Source organism: Ambystoma mexicanum, chromosome 2p, assembly GCF_040938575.1.
Source record: "Ambystoma mexicanum isolate Mex_15411 chromosome 2p, UKY_AmexF1_1, whole genome shotgun sequence".
NCBI classification, from domain to species: domain Eukaryota; kingdom Metazoa; phylum Chordata; class Amphibia; order Caudata; family Ambystomatidae; genus Ambystoma; species Ambystoma mexicanum.
In genome coordinates, this window is record NC_090923.1 from 1,434,772,675 (window position 1) to 1,434,792,968 (window position 20,294).

The 20,294-nt window shown below is 45.6% G+C and overlaps 1 protein-coding gene across 5 annotated transcripts in view; it reads right to left on the reverse strand.

Moving 5' to 3' along the window:
* LOC138567588 (autophagy-related protein 9A-like) overlaps positions 1–20,294 on the reverse strand; it is a 446,942-nt gene that overhangs the window by 285,220 nt on the left and 141,428 nt on the right. For 4 of the 5 annotated variants that reach the window (XM_069645965.1, XM_069645964.1, XM_069645966.1 and 1 more), the window contains one exon: positions 13,113–13,260. In XM_069645965.1, coding sequence (XP_069502066.1) covers positions 13,113–13,221 — 109 coding nt within the window. In that variant the 5' untranslated portion in view covers positions 13,222–13,260. Of the gene's footprint in view, positions 1–13,104; positions 13,261–20,294 lie in introns of those variants that run through there. The other variant, XM_069645967.1, reaches the window with a different exon arrangement.

Below are 20,294 nucleotides of genomic sequence, written 5' to 3' on the forward strand. Positions count from 1 at the left end.
CCTGTCTCCTTCATATACCACAGCGCTGCTGCCCTCGCTGAAGGCCCCCCCTCCACGTCCATGGTGGCCTCAACCTGCATGGCGTGGCGGGCCTAGCGTTTAGTTAAGCGGTCCTTTAATGTCTTGGGCTTGAAGAGCCTACACGCTCGACAGGTACCTCGACATGTTCCGGAGGGAGACAAAGGTTGCACACAAGGGGTTTGTCAACCCACAGGAACTTTTTGTTACACTTAGGACAACGTTTAAATGGGGTCCCATCCGTCCTATCCATAACGGAATGACACAGCAGCTAGGCGAGTGTGGTGTACGAAAAAGGGCAAATACATTCTAAAATGTCCTCCCCCCTCCCTACTGCGAGGGCCAAAGCCCGTAGCAGCCTTCCAGGCCGGACAGATCCGTCGCCAGGAGTCTTCGACGATCGTTACCTCCTCACTGCTGTTACAAATCGCCTCCATTAGTCAAAATAAAAAAAAGTGACTAGTGTTTGGTTTTCGGCCTCCTTCAAGATATCCATACACCTCTGTGGTAGGTTAAGATGTCCGAACTCTACGACCTCAGGAGCCATTCTGCCAAGTTCATAGACTGAGGTTGTGGATTTACCGTTATCCCCCCGTGTTGAGTGAGTAAATTGGTCTGGCACGGAGTTTGATGGGATTGCACATCGCCAGTTTGCGCACATGTGAATACTATGGCTGTCTTGCCCACATAGCAGCAACTAGGCTGAACGTCACTTGTTCCCTATGAATCTTGTTCACCACTTTGTTCATGAGAGGAGTGGGTGGAGAAGCGTAACCAAATCTCCCTGACCAGTTCATCCATAGGGCGTTCCCCCTGAGCATGGTTGTGGCAACCGACGCGAAGTCGGGGCAATGCCTGTTGCTTGTAGCGAACAAGTCTAGCATGGGGTAACACCACTGAGAGAAGAAATGGTCTACGACCTCTGTCTAGTTGCCATTAGTGTTCCTCTGGTAAGGGATCTCTGCTTAGTGAGTCTGCTAACGTATTGAATTCCCCTGGAATTTGTTGTGAGGATACGAATATCTTCCGTTTGAGTGCCCATTTCCAAATTTGTTGTGCTAGTTTGGACAGATTTGGAGAATGTGTGCCCCCTTGTTTGTTGATGTAAAACATCGCTGTTGTGCTGTTGGTGAGGACCTGTACCAACTGATTTGTTAGCTGTATTTCGAATGCCTGAAGGGCCTTGAATACTGCCAGCAGTTCTGAACCGTGTGATGAAAGTGATGAGACCCACACCCGGCAAGCAAAGCGTCTGTCCTAACTGTTGCTTCCACTTCTGGATTGTGGAAGGGCTCGTCATTTCAGAGATTCTCCTTTGTCCACCAGCGAAGGTTTTGTACCAGTGTTGGCAAAACGACCACTAGATCGCCCCACTGACCACTTGCCTGAGACCACTGTTTCGCTAACACTCCTGCATGGGGCACATGCGCAGGTGTGCGTGAGGTACCAGATAAATGCAAGATGCCATCATGCCTAGCAAACGCATAGCTTTGCGTACGCTTATCTGGCGGAGGGCCTGATAATGTGGTATTTGCAGTAATATATTTTTGACTCTTTCCTCTGAATGGAAGACTAAAGCCTCCTTTGAGTTTATTACAGCTCCTAGGAAGTGTTTGGTAGTGCTTGGCACTAGGTTTGTTTTTTTCTCGCTTATTGAGAAGCCCTGTAATCAGCCAGTCGTCCAGGTAAGGGTACACTGGGATTGTCTCCCTGTGCAGATGCGCTGGCACCACAGCCAGTACCTTTGCGAATATCCTTGGAGCAGATGTTATTCCGAAGGGTAGCACCTTCACTTAGTAGTGCTGGTTTGCTATTTTGAATCGCAAAGAATTTTCTATGCGCTGGGAACGTTGAAATATGAAAATAAGCATCTTTCATATCTAATGTTGCCATGTAGTCCCCCCCCACTTTAGCAGAGGGATTACTTCTTGTAGCGTAGTCAAGAAGGTTGAATAAATACCCTTGTTTACCTGGTTCGCCGGGATGACTTCTATGACGTCCTTTAGGAGCAGCGTTGTGATTTCGTCGAGAAGGATTCGTTTTTCTTCCTTCGAATGGGTCTTTTGGCATGGGGGAGGATTCCGGGGTCGCTGGACAAGTTACACACAATAACCGCTGGCCACGGTGAATAGCACCCATTTGTCTGAGGTGATTCCCTCCCATGCTTGGGTGAAGTTGGAAATACGTCGTCCTACTGGAGGCATGGGGGGGCACCTGAAGCGGGTAGTCACAGTTTTGGAAGTGTGGCTCCATCTCTAGAAATGGAGGACCTACCCCTGCTGCAAGATTGGCGATGTCCCCTTGGGTAACCTTGTGAGGCTTGGCCTCGATTGTTACCCCAGGATGACCCTGATTCTGACTATAGCCTGAACCCCTCTGGGAATTTCGTCTACTAAAGTGACGAAAATTACTATTACCTCTTTGGCCTGTTGGGTTATCAGTAAGCTGTCCCAAAGACTTAAAAGAGTATTGTACTCTTCTTTTGCGGATTTCAGGGCATGCTCGACGGCCTTCCCGAAGAGGACCTTGGGTTCAACAGGCATATTAAGCAGTGCTGCTTGAGTCTCCTGCTTAAATCCATTCTGGCGAAGCCAAGCATGGCGCTTGATAATAGTTCCTTCCACAATTATTCTGCCTGCATGGTCTGCGGCATCTAAATTACTTTTTAGAATGCAACTAAAGACTGCTCTGCCCTCTGCTGCTACCTGGGCCAATTGTGTCTTAAGGGGTTCAATAGCTGACGACAATAGTGCAGACACCTCGTCCCACTTACTACTCTTCTGGCAAGCTAGAACTGTCATATCAGCTATTCTTGCCTGAAAGGCAGCAGACGTGGCTACTTTCTGCCCCATGGTGTATAGACGTTTGCTCTCCTTATCAGGTGGTGCCTCAGAGGAGGCTAATGGTGTACCTGCTCTCTTTCTTGTGGTTGTTACTACAAGAGAGTCTGGTTTGAGCTGTTCCTATATAGAGAAGGTTTGTGGGGGCAGGACGGAAGAGTTTTTCGATGTGAGGGTTAACTGCATGCGTCTGGTTAGGAGTCTCCAGAGAAGGCTAGATCTCCCTTTGTACAGAATGCAGGATGGGATAAACTGTGCGACAGCTTTTTTATCCCCCAGAATATCCTCAAAGTCTTTGTCTTGTTGAGTTTGTGTTTTGATCTGAAAATGCTCAGCCGCCTTAATGAGCATGTCATTTAGAAGGGGCTGGTTGTCTATAGGCCAATCAGCAACTGGGGGGTTTTGGGTGACGGGAGAGGCTATATCATACATATCCTCTTCTTCGTCGCCATAATTTTGTTCTTCCTCCTCCTGAACTATGTAGAGGTCTTCATTGTCCATATCTGGGTCATACAGATCAATGAAGGGTGTCTCCTGCTGGAATGAAATCTCCAGGGTATCAGGACAAGCCATCCACTCTGAGCTGGCCATGAATGTGGTCTATTCGGTTGCGTTTATTCCAGGGCTCTCTGTGAGGCAGTTGGGCCAACACCTGAAGCAAGACCAGCCCCAATGAGTACATCAGGAGAGGAGGACCACCGCGAGAGAGCTCAGTATCCAGAATGAATGTTTGACTGCCGGTTCGTCCAACCCCAGAAAAGTAAGGCACAGATTGACAAACTACTCAAGCAAGCTGAACATGCTCCATTTTGATTACTTTGAAAACCCTTCCCATTTGTTTATCTAGTAAATCCCAAGCACTGGGCCTATGCTTATAAAATAATAACCGTTTGAACCCTGACCGCCCCCCCCCCCTCCTTAACATGAACTGGGACATGGTGAAACACAGGCCACCATTACTTTTCCGTGGCAGACTCAAAAGCTTAATAAAAACCTGTGAACGGCTCAATTGCGACAACTGATGTACCAGGCTGAATATGCTTGTTTTCAAAGTGGAAAATGAATTGGGGCCCCTGTAATAGCGGTTTTCCAATTGTTAGACAGAGATCCCCCCATGGATGGAGGCATGCAAAACTGGGTAAACAGAGCAATAATACATGCAAAAAAAAAAAAAATACTAAAAGTCTGAAAAAGTATGGAAAAGCAGTTGAATATTGGCTATTTGTCTTATAGACCTTGTCAGAGTTTGAGACAGTAATGTATACAAAATATAATAATGAAGATGATACTCGAGCACATGAGCATTCATAGTACCTCTGAGGTGGCTTTTCTGCCTTAGTTAATTTTATGTGTCGTTTTTATTTGATGTTAGAAATTGTAAGTTATCTAGTGTTATCTAGTATTGTAACATTTTGATAGGACTCTCTAGGCTCTTCTAGCACAGTGATTAGTGGGCATTATGGAGGAGGGTAAAATGAGTTTTCTATTTTGGTTTCTATGAACTTCATCTGTTTATCTTTCTCTTCAGAATTAGCTGTTCATATGTTCCTACAAATACTGCTCTTGAAAAGGTATCAAAATCTAGACAATTACCAAATATTTCCATCTTCTAATTAGTTTACAGTCCATAAATGTCCCTCCTGATAGGTCACTTCCTCATTCCTTGCTACTAGCACAATAGAGAGGTCTCTGTTTGTTTGGATCACTTAATTCTTGTATGATTGAAAGTATCTGACTTTATTCTTAAGTACTGAGATTGTTAAAAACAGAATTGGCTGCAGCAGGAAAAGTATGTGCGTAAAAATGTCTGCAGTGTCTGCCATTCGGGGGAATTGTATAACTGCTCTCAGTTTCCCTTCAACTCCAGATCCCTACTCTCCTTGCACTTGCAACCAACTTTATGTTCAAAGGACAATATACTGGATCCAGGCCCAACTCAACGAGACCCACTACCAAGAGACCAACCCACACCTGCAAGACCACCCTACAGGTTTGAGAAGGCACTATCCACAGACGTATGAAGATAACACATTAAGGTTGCAGTCACCACAATAATGAACGAAGTACAAAGGACGATATCCAAAGTCACAGGATAAATTACCTAAACATTTGGGGAAATATGGGTACAACTAAGACAGAGACTAGAGAAGTTAGCAAATAGTCACACAAAGATCATTGCCATTACCAAAAAGGAGACAGATGAGATTGAGGTCTTACCAAGACCAGAAAGGACATGGGCTCATCAATGCATAAAGGTGAAACACTGCCTGAAAGTGACAGCAAGATCAGCAGGCAATCTCCCCATCTCAAGCTGCACACCCAAAGGGTGAAATTGATTCAATGAATACGTTCATTTCAAATGTACTAAGTGTATATCTATGGATTCCACCGGGGAGCCAACGCAGCACAAAAAAGACCTCCTAGACCACTAGGCAACAAAAACAATTAGCGGGAGACCCCATGAAGCAGGGTACCACAAAACTGATCTGAACATTGGCATTCCCAAGCTGCTGAACTCAGAATGCAACGAACCCGCATGGAGAAAGGGGCGGGGATGAACCCCCTTTTGACTACTGTCCAGGGAGTGTCATCCAATCCAAACAGGGGGAGGGGAATTTAAGAAGGGGACCAGAAGCAGAACGTGTTGGTTTTTAGGGTGAGGTGGGGGACAGCCAAGAGACCTGTTGGAGGAAGGAGGGAGTAGTGGCTTGGGGAGGAGATTTGTCGAGTAGGTGAGGTATTGGCTTAGCAGTGGAAGTGGTCCTGCAGGGCAAGGGTTTCTGTGATGACTGAGTAGAGAGGTTAGTGTAAGAAGTGAATTGAAAGGTACATGATGAAAGTAGTGTGTTCGAGTAGTAGTGGGAAGAGGAGAGTCATAGCGTGGAGGAGGAGAGTCATAGCGTGGAGGAGGAGAGTCATAGCGTGGAGGAGGAGAGTCATAGCGTGGAGGAGGAGAGTCATAGCGTGGAGGAGGAAAGTTGAGGCGGGGAAGAGAAGTAGTGGCATGCGATATGAAGTAGCATCAAAGACTGGAGGCAAGATCAGGAGGAGTGCAACACAGAGGTGATATCAGAAAGGAGGGGGTGACTAGGGAGTGGTCAGAGTAGAGCGGGAGAGGATAGTGGAGAGTGGAGTTGCAAGTTAAGCTTGACTAAGTGTACGGCACTATCCTAGGTCCCATTAGAACACTAACATTTGGCTAGAGTAGGGAGAATTAGGAAGTACCGAAGAGTCTAGCTCGCTGGCATTTACGGAAGTATCCATAGCATAAGACATTGTTATGCCGTAGATGGTCAAAGTTCGGTAGCACTAACCAAGGGTTTACAGATGCCTCAGATGGGAGGAGGGTCACAACAAGGAGAGAAGGACGGCCTTAGCCCTCAAAAAGAAAAACCTTTAGACTGCCTCGAAGACTAGGAGTGTTTTTTGTATCATCTATGAATTGTGGTGTCAGAAATGGGATTTGACAGATGCTGGGAGTGACAAAGTCCTGACTTCCGACTAGAGTTACCAAAAGGGGTTGCCACTTGTGATCTAGATGTCGATGAAGCCAATTGAATCAAGACATGAAATATCAGAAGGAACCTACGGAAGAGTGACCCCAAGGTCAGGGTTAGCACTCAAGCATTCCCTGGAAGTCGGAACAGGGGTAATAAACTGGTACTACCGTGGAGACATCAAGGTACTGCTGCTGAAGCTGAACCTCACAAACACCCCCCTTCATTCTGAAACAAGGTCAACCCATGGCCCAAGTGATTTGTGAGCAAGTCCACATTCCGACAGTAGAGGAAGTCGAAACCTTCGAGCCCACAAACAAAATAAGAACTGGATTTGGGGAGATGACAGAAGCTCAAGAAGCAAACAGTTCAACATCTCCCAGTGCCCGTTTCAGTCCAATTTGTGGAGGCACAAAGAACGGACCCAATCCTGGACCAAGCAAAGAGTAGGTGGTAGATTTGTTGAAGGAGGTTGAGAAGGCAGTGGAGGAGAGCAAAATGAAGGTTGCAGAGTGCAAGAAGGGGGGGTTCTGAGTTTGTGCACTTTGTAAATGTAAAAATAAATAAAGGAGCAGGTAGAAGAGATTTAGGAGGAGGTTGCATAGTTCAAGTGGATGGAAGAAAAGGTTGAACAGAAGGCTGAAAAGTTTAAGGAGAAGATTGCAGAGTTTTCAGAAGAGGTGGAAGAGTTTCAGGCGGAGATCGGAATATTGTCAAGTAACGTCCACCCAACTAAGGTGAACCGCCTGGAGGTTGTTTGAGGAGGCAATAAAGTTAAAGGAGGCAGCAAGAGAGTGGAGAGGAGGAGGACGAGGGTTTTGCTTGAAGGAGCAAAAAGGTGCCATTGGGAGAGAGTGGAGGAGTTGATACACAAAGGAGTGAAGAAGGGTCAAAGTGAAGAAAGGAGGAGGGTGGTGCTTGAAGGAGGGTCAGAGCGAGAGAAGAGGAGGGTGGTGCTCCAAGGAGCTCGCAAGAGGGCAGAAGGTGGCTGCCAGAGGGGCAAAGAATTTAAGTGGACTCAAGAGAGAAGTAGGCCCTGGAGGGGCAAACAATTAGAAGGCATGAGTGCTGAAGGAGATACCCGAAAGGGCCACACAGCCAAGAGGAAGAGAGTACAGAATATAGTCAGAGGAGGAAGGTGGGCAGGACAGAGGGTCCAGAGCCAAGACCCAATAGGGCTACTCAAGGGGAAAGTCAAGAATACGCACATGCTCCTCAATCTGCCACCTCAGGGCATGCCAAAACTACACAAAAGTCCAAGTCCATCCAGGACAAGCTGGAAGCCAAACTCGGACCATTGAACCAACAGCCAGCTGGACGTGCTGACAGACACAGAGGCTGGGAGTAAGAGACTATTGGAATCCTTGCTGCAGGATGAAATGCCTTTTCTTTGGTTTTAAGGCTTTTTTGGACTTTGACCAAAGGAGCATCTTTACTTTGTAACTTTTGCTTTAACTGGGGTACTGAAGCATGTTTCACTTTGGGACACTGATAACCTTTATTTTAGGGAAATGTTTGAAAATACAGAGGGTACCTTTTGTGTTATGATGGCCCACTCCTTAAGAAGACCCGTCAGCTCAGTCATTTGGTAAATAGTTTATTTTGACTTATACAGCTGTCCTGACCAGTAGTTTCTATAATTCCTCAATCAGATCTGTGAACAAATACTTGGTGTTGTGGTCTGGTCACCCAGGACTATATGCTCAATGAAACGAAAGGCAATCGTATCCCAACTAGAGGCAACCAAAGTCTATTTTGCTCCACCAGATCAAAAGCAGTTGAGGTCCATAAAGGGCATGTATATGGTTTCTTTCTTTAATGTAGCATATGGGATGAATCGCTGATATTCGTCCTTCTCCCCAAGAGGCAGACTCCCCTGTGAGGTTACCGAGGTGAGCCACTCCACAAAACCCTCCCTAGTGGTCGAAGCAAGTGGGACCTCACGGGGAGAGACCCACCCTTTGGGGACAAGGACTCCCGTTCCTGTGAGGAACCCCAAGTCAAATATTATTGCTGCATATAAGGAACTGTCTCCAATGAAGAATGCTGTGGCAACTGTATGTCTGGCTGAAGGCAATGTAAAAAGAAACATGTGGAGAAAGAAAAGAAAAGGTCTCTTTAACCAGAGACCTGTAATTAACTGCGACGAGTCATAGCAGAAGGAGGGAAGGAGAATCCTATGCACATGGGGAAGCCCACTGACCTCATCACGTCTTGTGGAGGTGGAATCAAGACAGATGGCAGAGCCCATGACTTCTGAAGAGCCAGGGAAAATCGGCGTGAGATGCCAGAGGGCCGGTGTGTACAACCGCAAGGAAAGCGGTACGAGCAGGAAGAAAAGGAAGTACCACCTGGTAGTTGTGCGACCACACGTGCAGAGTGGTGGGCAGAATGCCCGAAGAACAGTGCAGAGACTACTGCAACAGGAAGCCCAAACAACTCTCAATTGCAAGCATCTGGGGACAGACAACTGACGAATAACTGAAATCCAAGTAGCGAGAGGAGCGTAGAGCAGTACCCGAAGAAGAGCTGAGCTCAGCAGCCGTCCCCCGTATAACAAGAGGTACCGTGGGACTTGGGAATAGCGTGAGGCCACCGGCTAATCACATGCAGGAGGAACTCGTCCCACTACTTAGGACGAAGGAGTACATATAAAGCTGAATGACTAGAACTCTAAAAAGCCGAGGATGCAAATATCAAACAACCCTTTTGGGGAAGACCAGAGGTCACTTTAAGAGAGAAACTCGCCTGAGTCTTGATGACGAAAAAGCAATGACAAAAGCATTCAACAAGGGATATGAGCAACGTATGAAAGAGTTTAGAACAGCCCGGGTGGGGTACCTACCGAGACAAACAAAAATCCTTGGAGGAAGGGCCATCACCCTATAAGCGAGATTAAGCTCACAAGTGAACAAGATAAAAGGACAGACAGCCTGGGAGAGAGAATCCTTGGCAAGAGAAGCCAAAAAGGGAATCAAGGCAACCATAATTTAGGAAACCATAATTTAGGAAAACCTGAGCAAATAGATTGTGAAGAACATATATGCGACGACAACAGTGTGAGGAACTATTGGAAGGAATAGTATTCCAAAGACAGGGTCACGGAAAGCACGAGACCCAAGAATTGTTTTGAAGGAATACAAGAATTGATAAGAGAGACTACCAAAGGAGATTATGCTACAAACTATATGTGCCAAGAAGGAACCTGCATATAAAAAAAAAAACTACCCAAAGAGAAGAAAAGACAAGGAGAAGAAGAGGCATTCTCTTGGCCTATTTACTTTAGTTAGAATCAGTGGTAAGGTAGAGTTAGTTTGGATGGAGAACATATTTACTTTGGACTTCCTGAAATCCGACGAGCACCTTTTGTTTCTTTAGCTAGGTAGGGTATTACCTTTAGCTATATGGAGAGATAGGCATTATTCTTAAAATGTATATTAAAAGGAGTACAGAATGTCCTCATCATGTCTGACTCCTTCTTCCGACCCACCAGACATATTTAGAAGGAGATATAAGCTGAGAGCCAGATTCATAGTTCCCAGCTCTTCCCTGAACCCAAACTGCATTTCAGCTCGGCAGTTATATCACCCAGTCAGTAATATGCATAAGTACAAAAACAACATTTTTGAGGTGTGTAATAAAAATGTGCGATAAGAAGTCAGGGTGGGTCTTATCACCCTTCTCATATATTAAAATTATTATTGCTCTGCTACAAGTTTTTGCTAACAGGTTTAATGTTATTATGGCATTAAAAACCAGCAACAGAAGTGGGCCCACAAAGTACATCATTCGATTTGTACATATCTCCTATAATTAGTTCAGGTTGTTGGATTTTTGTGCAGAGATTGCCTTCTTGGCAATACTTAATTCCATTGAGTTGTTATTGCCCCCAAACATATATTACTATACAGATTAATCCAGCTTTCAGGTGGAACTTTTTTTTTGATGGTCTAGTTCTGTTGGAGGTTTGTGCCTTTCACAATGATGCACCAACTAGGCCAGGATTCTTGTCATACAGCTTTCAAATCGATTCCATGCCCATCTCAGATTTCCTTTGATCTCCAACTAACTCATACTCCTTTCTTTTTTTGCTCGCATTCTTAATCTCTCTGGTATCTTAATTTAGGGCTGCCCATAAATGAATCGACTCATAAGTCAACAATGGAAAAAAAACAACAGAGAGCAAAATGCTGTAGACCCTTTTTAGGGGAAAAGGGGTAACGGATTCCAGGGATGCAGGCCAACCTGGTAGTCTTCATCTCCAAATACAGAAGAAAACATAGGAAGTATTTGCAGGTGACATGTAAATCGTACAAGGACAAGATTGTAGATGGTGTGTGGATAATGACAAAAGCTCTGGATCTTGTTGAAGAGGCCAGCGCATCCTTGGATGGATTAGAATTATTTTTAAAAAGGAGCAATGGCAGGCAAAGGGCGGTTTGCTTGCCAGGCAATGCAGATTGTGGTGCAGTATCATGGTATTACAGGAAAAACCCGTTTCATAGATTGTTCAGAAATGGTGTGATTTAGTTTCCACTGAGGCTGAAACAAAAAGGCACAGGATAAGCTTTTCAGCTAAAGTGCTGATAAAGAACTGATAATGTTTGTGGGTACCTCCATGACAAAGGTGTAAGCTTCCATGAAGAGAGTGTTCTGCTCACCGACAGATTTCGACAGGGCCAGCAATGGAAGGGACCATTTTGAAGTCAAGCTTTTTTCCAGTGCATCAAGAGATTTCAAAATGTAGTCTGCTGCCCATCTTCTTCAAACTGCAGACAAACCTTCTGTTCCTTCTCATGGGTATGTGTCAGATGATGCAAATTGTCACGAGATTCTTCGGACGCAGAAATCAATAAGTGTTCTAAAAACCCATCCACCGTATTTGATCTTGTGTTAGTTTTGTTGCTAATCCCCAAGTTTAAATCAGGCTTAACTGGTGTGGGTTTGACTGATCTGGAAACACAATTTTCTCCTTCATTTTGTGAAGGTGGGGAAACAGCCACAGGTTGCTTATTTTGGATAACTGAGAACGATTGGTTAAATAATACAAATAAGACAGCAGTACAGACTTCACAGAGATGAGCATAAAGGCCTGTAGACACGGTCTGGAAGAGATACCCCGTCCAAAGTTAACTGGTTCTTTCATTTCCAAAAAGTTTTCTAGTTAAGTGTTTTTTTTTTTTTTAAGTTTACTGCTGGCTCAAACTAGAGAATGTTCAATACATAATACTGGACTGCCTTTACTAAAAAAACTTTTTTAAAAGTTTGAAAAATTAAAGATTTTCATTCACGTGAAAAACCTGCATTTACTATAATTTGCGTTACAACACTGCGGTTTCGATATCCACGCTATAGACCTGTAACCAGTGTATAAATAAATTAGAAATTGTTTTTTCTTTAAAAAATTATATTTAAATGCATTTTAATAAAATGACATGGTAATAGTTAATATAATGTTTTGTCACTCACCAAAATATTAATAAATAATACAAAAAGGTAAAGAGACTGAGGGACACAGAGCCAAAATGAATAGAGGAACGGAAAAGTAAAAAGGAAAGCAGGTGAGAGGAGAGCGAGAAAAAGTGAGAGAAAAAGCAAGAGCGAAAGAGAGAAACAGAGGCCAATGCACTGAATGAGTCATGGATCTCTCGAGTTTAGATCCTGAGGTGCCAAGGATTTCTATGCCTTTTTTAAAAGGAAAGGCAGACAGCATTAATGTTAGAAATATGCTCTCAACTCTTATAGAATCTCGGGAGAGGGAGGGGGTGCCATCTAACTTCTCAACTGTGTGTAAGGAGCCTCCTGACGCACCTCCGGAACACCCCTTGGAACTGGCTCTCCAGAGCCCAGTGATTATAGATGTAAAATGTGTTTGTCCTAGCCTGGTGCCTGGCAACCAACACTAAATCCTGTGCAAAGAGCGCCAAGATCAAAGAGCCTAACAGGGTGCCCAATTCGAATGCTGTGCCTACCGCCCCCCCCCACGAGACTGTGCCCCAAGTCTAGCGGGCTCAAATTGCCACAAGTCAGGGGAGAAGAGTGCATACGGACCTTGGTGCAGTGGGGGTTCATCTCAGCCCCCGGTCTGAGATCGGTCATGTCATGCTATGGTGTATCTCTATGGGGTACCCAAACTGGCTAGGGATATGCAAGAATCAAGGGATGCCCTTCTAAATAAAAGCTTACACTGGCTACGGTCCATAAGAGGATGTGACTGTGTACAGGGAATCTATGGTGGGTGGTCGCAGAGTGCAAAGCGTGGGCAAACAGTCACACGACATTGGGGAATTGGCCTTCTGGGACTGGAGAGTGGCAAGAAAGTTCCTGGGAAAATTTGAGGGGGCAGGATGGATGCCCGGGAGTGGGATCTCAATTAGTCCTCATCTTCACCTTGGTTCTGGGTGCCCCAGGAGGTCAACCATGAGGAAATCTCCCCTGTCTGGGGCAAACCTTACTCCTCTGGGACGAGACCAGAAAAGCACTATGGTGGACAGGCCCCCTAAATGGGTGAACTTTCGTTGGCATAGGGGCCCTATGGTTCATCTCCCCCGCCCCCCAGAATCTCTTGATTTGCTGCACTATGTTTTGGCATATGGTATGTAATTACTTGTGTGATGTTTTTTATTTGTGTTTGATGGATTTTTTAAATCCGAATAAACTATTGATTTACTGAATGTTTGGTAAATCTACACACTCCTGCTTTCTGGGGGAGATCATAAAGATGATTTTGGCAACAGAATGTCCCTTACCACATTACCTTTCAAACCCTCAGGCACATGAACCAGCAGATCCTCCTCTCCTGGAGGCGAATCCTCCTCAAAGTCCTCTAACCGCTGGTACTCCCGATCCTCTTCTCGGCCGCTCATCTTTAGAGTTTGTGTCACCTGGTCATTTCCCACACAACCCTAGTGAAGACAAGAACGGTATTAGAGTATAGTTTCACTTGCTGCCATCTAACAGCATTGGGGATACAACCCAACACAACAACCCAATTTGACCTTCCCCCACACCACAAACCAAAACAACAAACCTGCCAACATTTTGCAGAACCTGGGAGGGAGATTTTTATAAAAACTTTGTTATTAATTTTAATTATTAAACAGTACACGAATCTCAAAAGGAAACACTGCCACATCTCAGCAAACCAAAACAACCCTCTGCACCGGACTCTCCCCAACACAACGAGTTGATTTCAAGCAAATAAAGCACACTAGCAAGGTCAAAAGACTGCCGGGCCAGATCCAAACCCACCATCAGAATATCGATATAGATCCCAGGCTCTGAACCCCTGTTCACTGGATGCCCCCCCACCCCCCACCACCACCATACAGCACTTCCCACCTAGGTGTAGGCTCAACCCCCCCAAACCATCCGCCCCAAACCATCCCCCACACCTCCACCACCCATTCTCCACTCACCGCCCCCCAATCTAGTATGCACTCAAGCATCTACCGGATGGAGAAGGACAGAGGCACCACCCTACAACTCAATCAACAAATCCCGGGTGGACATCCCATCCCCATTTACCAATCACTGGCCCCCATTCCTCCCTACAGTACCCCATGTAGTCCTTGACCATGGTCGTCAACTTTAACATTGCATACATTTCTCTCAACAAAATGCTGATCCTGTGTCATAAATGTGTCTATGGGACAGCTCCGAGCTACCTAAAGGACAAAATCACTATATACCAACCCACAAAAAACCTTTGCTCCACATCCACCCAACTCTTACAGGTGGCAAGGACAAAGAGCTTGTGGAATTGGACGTTCCTTCCCAGTGCTTGTTTCTAAGGCATGGAATAATCTACCTTTGGTGCTCAGAGAACAAAGCAATCATCTGGCTTTTCGAAAGCTTTTGAAAACGGTACTCTTTATCTAATCTTCGGTTCATCCTCACTGACCCTTTCTGCTTGTGAAGGAGCGCTTAGATGCCTGAGGGCTTTGGCGCTATAGAAATGTTATAACATAACCGCAAAGATGTGCTGACGACACAATGTTTGTATGCTGCAGTGCGAGGACCACATGAAAGTGTACCACAGGAATTTGAGTCGAAACAGATTTCCCAGATGTCTAAGGGCACCAAGAACTGCATGCAGTCCCAATTGCAGAAAGTCAAAGGGTGGACATGTGTTGCTGAATGAGCAACCTGGACATATGCTGAAGGTCTTCCTTGGCAGGATCAGGTGAAAGGTGGGGCTGGGCCCATCCGAAGGAGAGGTTGTCCGGGATACGGATCAGCGAGCAAGACAATTATTGCGAGTCTGTCCCTGGAGGGGTCGTAATGGCAGTGTGCCCCTGAAGGCCAACACTTGTGGTGCAACTGACACCCAGCCAGGGAGGGGCATACTCCGTGGAGGCAGTACGGCAGCATACCTATACACTTAGCCCACTGGTGGACTTCAGGAGAGCTAGAGAACCTGGAAGGGATGCCGTTTAGAGGCACAGAGCCAAGCGCTTTGTCTGGTATTCTAGCACTCCCGGAGTACAGGAGAGCAAGGAGAAGGCATGGCCGGTCCCTCAATGGAGAGGGCGGTGCAATCTGGTTTGGTGACCAAGGAAAATGTAGGGGGCATCCTGTCTGAAATGAAGGCCCTAAGGAGCGATATACAAGTCTCACTTGACCCGAGGGGCACAGTTGAGTCAATTGAAGGCAAGGTTGATGGGCTTGAAAACAACCATTTGAGCACCGACCTGGTGAAGATGAGAATGGACGCCAGGCTGATGGAACTTGAATCCAGAGAGGAGGTACGCCTGACGTTAGATGACCTAGAAAATCGCAAGAGGAGAAACATTAGGGTGCTGGGAATGAAGGAATGTGATGGAGTCACCCCTGGAGGTCGAGAGGAAGGTGTAAGAAGTTATCAACCTCCTTTTTGAGATGGAAGGCAGTACAGGAGGTGCAGATACAAGGGGCGCACAGAGGAAGTAAAGTTTACAATAGCAAACCCAGATCTTCATAGTGCGATTTCTTTGACACAAGGACAAAGTTGAAGGGCTGGCCGAGGCAGGCGCCAGACATTCAATATGAAGGAGGAGAGATGGGTCTTTTTCACGACTTGTCAAGTCTCACCCTCTCCAGGAGGCAAGACTGCCTCCCTTGACGCATTGGCTCTCCGACAAGGGAATTAGGCATAGATGTGCCTATCCATCTGCATTACTAATTGAGACTGGGACAGAGGATTACTGAATTACTATGGCAACAGAAGCAACCCAGGCCCTGAACATCTTACTGCAGAGCCAGCATCCGAGCAGGAGCCACCACGAACGGAGAATAAAGGAAGGCGGTCGCCCCAAGTAATCTCCTGCAATGGAAGAAAGGGAGCAGGGACAAAAATCAGATGAATCCGCCATCTCCAGAAAACCATAGCCGGATGGGTAACGATACGGCGGTCACTCCGTGACAAATGATTGAGACGGCGAGACGCATCACTGAACTGCTTAAGTAATCGGGGGGTGGCCCTCTGACTTTAAGAATCGGAAATGTTTCGCCCAAAGGGGTTTGGTTAGGCGTTATATGTTGGGATTGTAAGGAAGGCATGGTATCAACAACAGACACAATAGAAGTTTCAAAAACCTTTATTTTGTATTTGATAAGGTTGGGAGAATTATTTTGCCTCCACCTTTAAACAGATAACTAACAAGTCCAAGTCTGTCTAGTCAAAATAAAAAAGCTTATGCTAAAAAGAAAAATCACCTTGCCCTCCTTCTCAAATGGCAAATGTGTAATGGGGATATAAAAAGGAGAAATAGTGTCTCAAACGAAATGTCAGAATGGATTGGGTAAGCACTCCCTTCCCCATGTTCAGAAGCACAGGGTCTCGAGAGTTTCTTATAAAGATAAGTGGTTGGCACAATTCTATCAATCTTTGGCTTCAGGTCAGGCTTGGGCTTCAAGCTTTTGACAGTTCAACAAGTTCTTTATGCTTTGTCTGCCTTGCCACACATGCACAGTTCAACTCTTAACTTGTACTTTATCCCCAATTCAACACAGGCTTCCCTCTGCCGGGCTTGAGGCGGTCTTTCTTTTCACACTTTTGTAATTTCACTTCTCATATTGATCTCCCTCCTCTGGGCTCAAACCCTCTTTTCTCTTTGTGGGGTTCCCTTCCCCAAGTTTCGTTCCACACAACTTTTGTCTTTATTTTTATTGTCGAAGACTTTCGAAACTGCAAGGATTTTACATAGACCTCTGCATAACCACTTCGACCTCTCTTTAAACAATTTCACAATCTTCATCAGCTCTCAAAACCAATGCTTCTTGGTACTTGTAGTTCCTTGGAATTATCATTTCTTTTCTTTACCCTCTTAGAGTATACAGTTCATATACTTCGGTTTTCCACTCAATCAACTTTCAGTCACGATGGCAGTTACTTTCTCGCCTTCGTTTACCACTTTATCACAACTTCAAACACTTTACAGATACTTTTGAATGTGTGATTCTGCCTCACAGGACCACTCTCTTACTTTGTATACTCTCATCACAGTTCAGCAATTGTTTTCCTTTACGCGTTTATCGGCACACGGCAACCTTCAACTCTTGCTAGTTTAATTTGCCTTTTAGACAAACTTGGCTTTTGTTGCCTTCGATAACTCACCAGTCGTGTTCATTGGGTTTCCTTCTTCAATGCCTTTCATGTAACAGTCAAGGCCGTTATCAATACCTTCTCTGCTCCTCCCAGACTTCGTTGTTCACCCGCAAGGGGGAGTGGGCTGCCTTGAAGCACTTGGCAGGTATATCCTTTCTTCTCAATCGGTTTCAGTCTTTAAAAACGTGTACAGCTTTCAGAAAGTATGGAATTCTTGCTAGGCTCGCTCTCGTTCTCCGCAAGTGCCGATCTGCCCCTTGGCCTTCCAACTTCGATAGCTTGGTTCGCATCAGCCCCGGAAGAGCTGCTCCTTCTCGTACCCAGCCTCACTTAGAGTGTTCCTGTGCGCACCACATTTTATCCTGGCAGGGAGTGTTAACAAGTGGCAGGTGTGTGTAGTTAGGATTACGTGCCTGACTCTGCCTGATCTCATTAAAGGGACAGAGCCATTGCAAGTCATTAGAGGAAATCTTCCTGGTCGCACTCCTAATCTTCCTCGGCTCATTAGTGGTGTCAGTGTGAAGTAGGGAGGAATTATGGGAGCTGTAGTTTCCCATAAAATAGGTAGGAACAGGGGTTAGATGGGCTGTGGGTAAAGGGGGATACCATGTCTCACCATCAGGTGCTTCTCCCCCACTCACCTAGCAGCCCCTACCAAGGTGATCCTCCCTCGCTTGTCCACCCTCAGTGTCGGGATCCAAACGCAATGGCCTTTCCCTGGCCACCTGAGTATGGGTTCCCTGGAGACTAGTTTGTGAAAAAACCTCTGGTTTTTCACAGGATGTAACCAGAGGTTCTGGGGAGGCAATATGGGGCAAATGGTTGGGTGGGTGCTTATGTATGCATTCTGCTAGATGTGGGTAATGGCGACAAAGAGTTCAATTCATAATCATCGTTTTGTTTATTTCGGAGATGTGCAAAACATTTCATAAAAACAGTACAAAGAATGAGGATAAAATACATGGATACGAAAAACAAAAATAAAATGTTTAAAAACTATACAAAATCACCATTTATTAAAATGTTTTACAACCATATAAATCCTTATATCATCTCATTCTCATAAGAAAAAACACTTTCTCTAAAGTACTGATTTCAGATAGATTAAAAGAGACTATCCCACGCATGGCGATTCAACCCAGCGTAAAACAAGGCATGTCAATATTAGGCAATGCCCAATTCACAAAGCAAAGGTTGTGGTACATAGCCTCTCACTCTTGAATACGCAGGGGAAAAAAATAACAAGTGGCCAAGGTCCTCATATGGAGCATCCCACAGAGGGCAAGAATGATGGCACCAACCCCCAGACCATGCTGCCACCACAGCCCATGGCAAAACACAGTCAAACCGTACCCTTGTTATGAGGTCATGCTCCGCTGGGGACTTAGCCCTCTGTTCTTAGTTTTTAGCATCTCAGTGCCTTCTCTCTTTGACCCAACAGGATCAAAAAAGCAGCTGGTCAGCAATCTTACTTCGCCTCGAGATAAAACATTAAGAGGCGGGAACAGATGTGTGATGTTAAATTCCTTCATTTGTTTCCTAATGTAACACAGCCACGGATGTCTTTTGCAATCATGAAGTTGATCAGCTCATGGATAAGGGCTGCTTTCTCGTTGCCCTATAGCCCGAGCCAGTGAAGTGCGGGCTTCAAGGAGACCACATTACCAATCAATCTGCAACCCAATTCTAGGCGTACACCAGAATTTGAAGCTGAAGATGGCAAGCCCAATATTTTCTTTAAAAAATTATTCGCCATTACTTGAATGGAGTAAACATTGGTGTATCCCCACAGCTCCAACCCAAATCTAGCGACGAGGCCGCCTTACCATTATACAATTTCAACAGCAAATCGATTGGTTTGGCTCTAAACATGTCCATGAACCGGATGACCCCTCCCATTGCCTGCTTAAATTGGGCAGCCTGTTTGCTCACATGGGGAATAGGGCCAGCGTTAGACGAGAACCTGACCCTCAATTAGTCGAAATTGTCAACTCTGGGGATCACAGCACTCACAATACATCACCCTAAATTTCACAGTGCGCCACCCCCTGCAACATGCCATCACAGCTGACTTCTCAGCATTTACCACCCGGTCCAACCTGTCCATGAAACAAACAGTCAGAGATGAGCCTCTGTAGCACTCTCGGGATGAGCGCCATCAAAACGGTGTTGTCCGCATACACCAAGACCGGCAAGGACCGGTCACCCATCCTGGGAACATCGGTCGGGCATCTCAATAGATGTTCATACAGACCATTAAAATACAAACAGAAGAGAAGGAGGGCCAGGACACAGACCTGGCACACCCCTAACTCCACTGCAAAAGTACCCGTACATCAGCCATTAGCAGCACCCCCAACACAGGCCTGTGCCGAATCATGCAGGAGACTCCCCAGAACTGGTGGACAATTTATGGATCCGAGCACGTCCTACAACCTGCTACAGTCATCCTTGTCAAAAGCCGTGCTCAGATCCATGAATGCCAGGTAAATAGGCTCCTCCTTTATGAAGATAGAATGAGCAATTACCATATATAGATGAAGAGACTGCTCTGCCGTACCCAGACCAAGCCGGAATCCCAACTGCATCAATGAGAGAACCCCACTGCCCGCAACACACTCCTCTATTCTAGCAAGAATAGCATGATTGAAAAATTCAAAAAGAGAATCCAGTAATGATATAGGCCTCTATGAGGCAGAGCTTAATGTGGACCCTTTTTATATATTGGCAGGATGATGGAGCAAGACCAGGATGTAGGTACCGCACAACGAGCACAGATAGAATTAAAACCCAGGGTCAGTACCGGGGCCCGCAGATTAGTTCATCCACCATGAATGCAATCCTTACATCATAGCCGCCTTCCCCCAGATTTCCCATACTACCCAGGGTAGCAGGGCTACAGTACACTTCCCCATGGTGCACAGTGTATAAGGATGTAAAATGGTCCAATCAAGCTTCGTCTGAAACCAGGCCATTCTGAATAGATTTATAAAGCCGACTGATTTGCAAAGAGTTTTGCATAGTTGTCCTTGGAAGCTCTAACCCATGTGTCCCATGTCTCATCTTCTATGGCCCTTTTCCTCCTAGCCACAACCTTCTTATAAAAGAGGCCTTGCACTGAAAATAGAATTTTTAGAGGCCAAAGGACTGCTCAATACCAAATGTAGGTGGGACTTTGCTCTGGCACATTCAGAGTCGAACCAACCAACTTTCAATGGTCCCATTCTTTTACCCGCTGCACAGGAGAACACAGAGGAGAATAACGGCCCAAACTCTTTCGAGATAAAGTTCTGTTCCCTAGTCCCAGACAACAAAATCTCCAAATCATGTGAACTGGATGGCCTCTCTCAA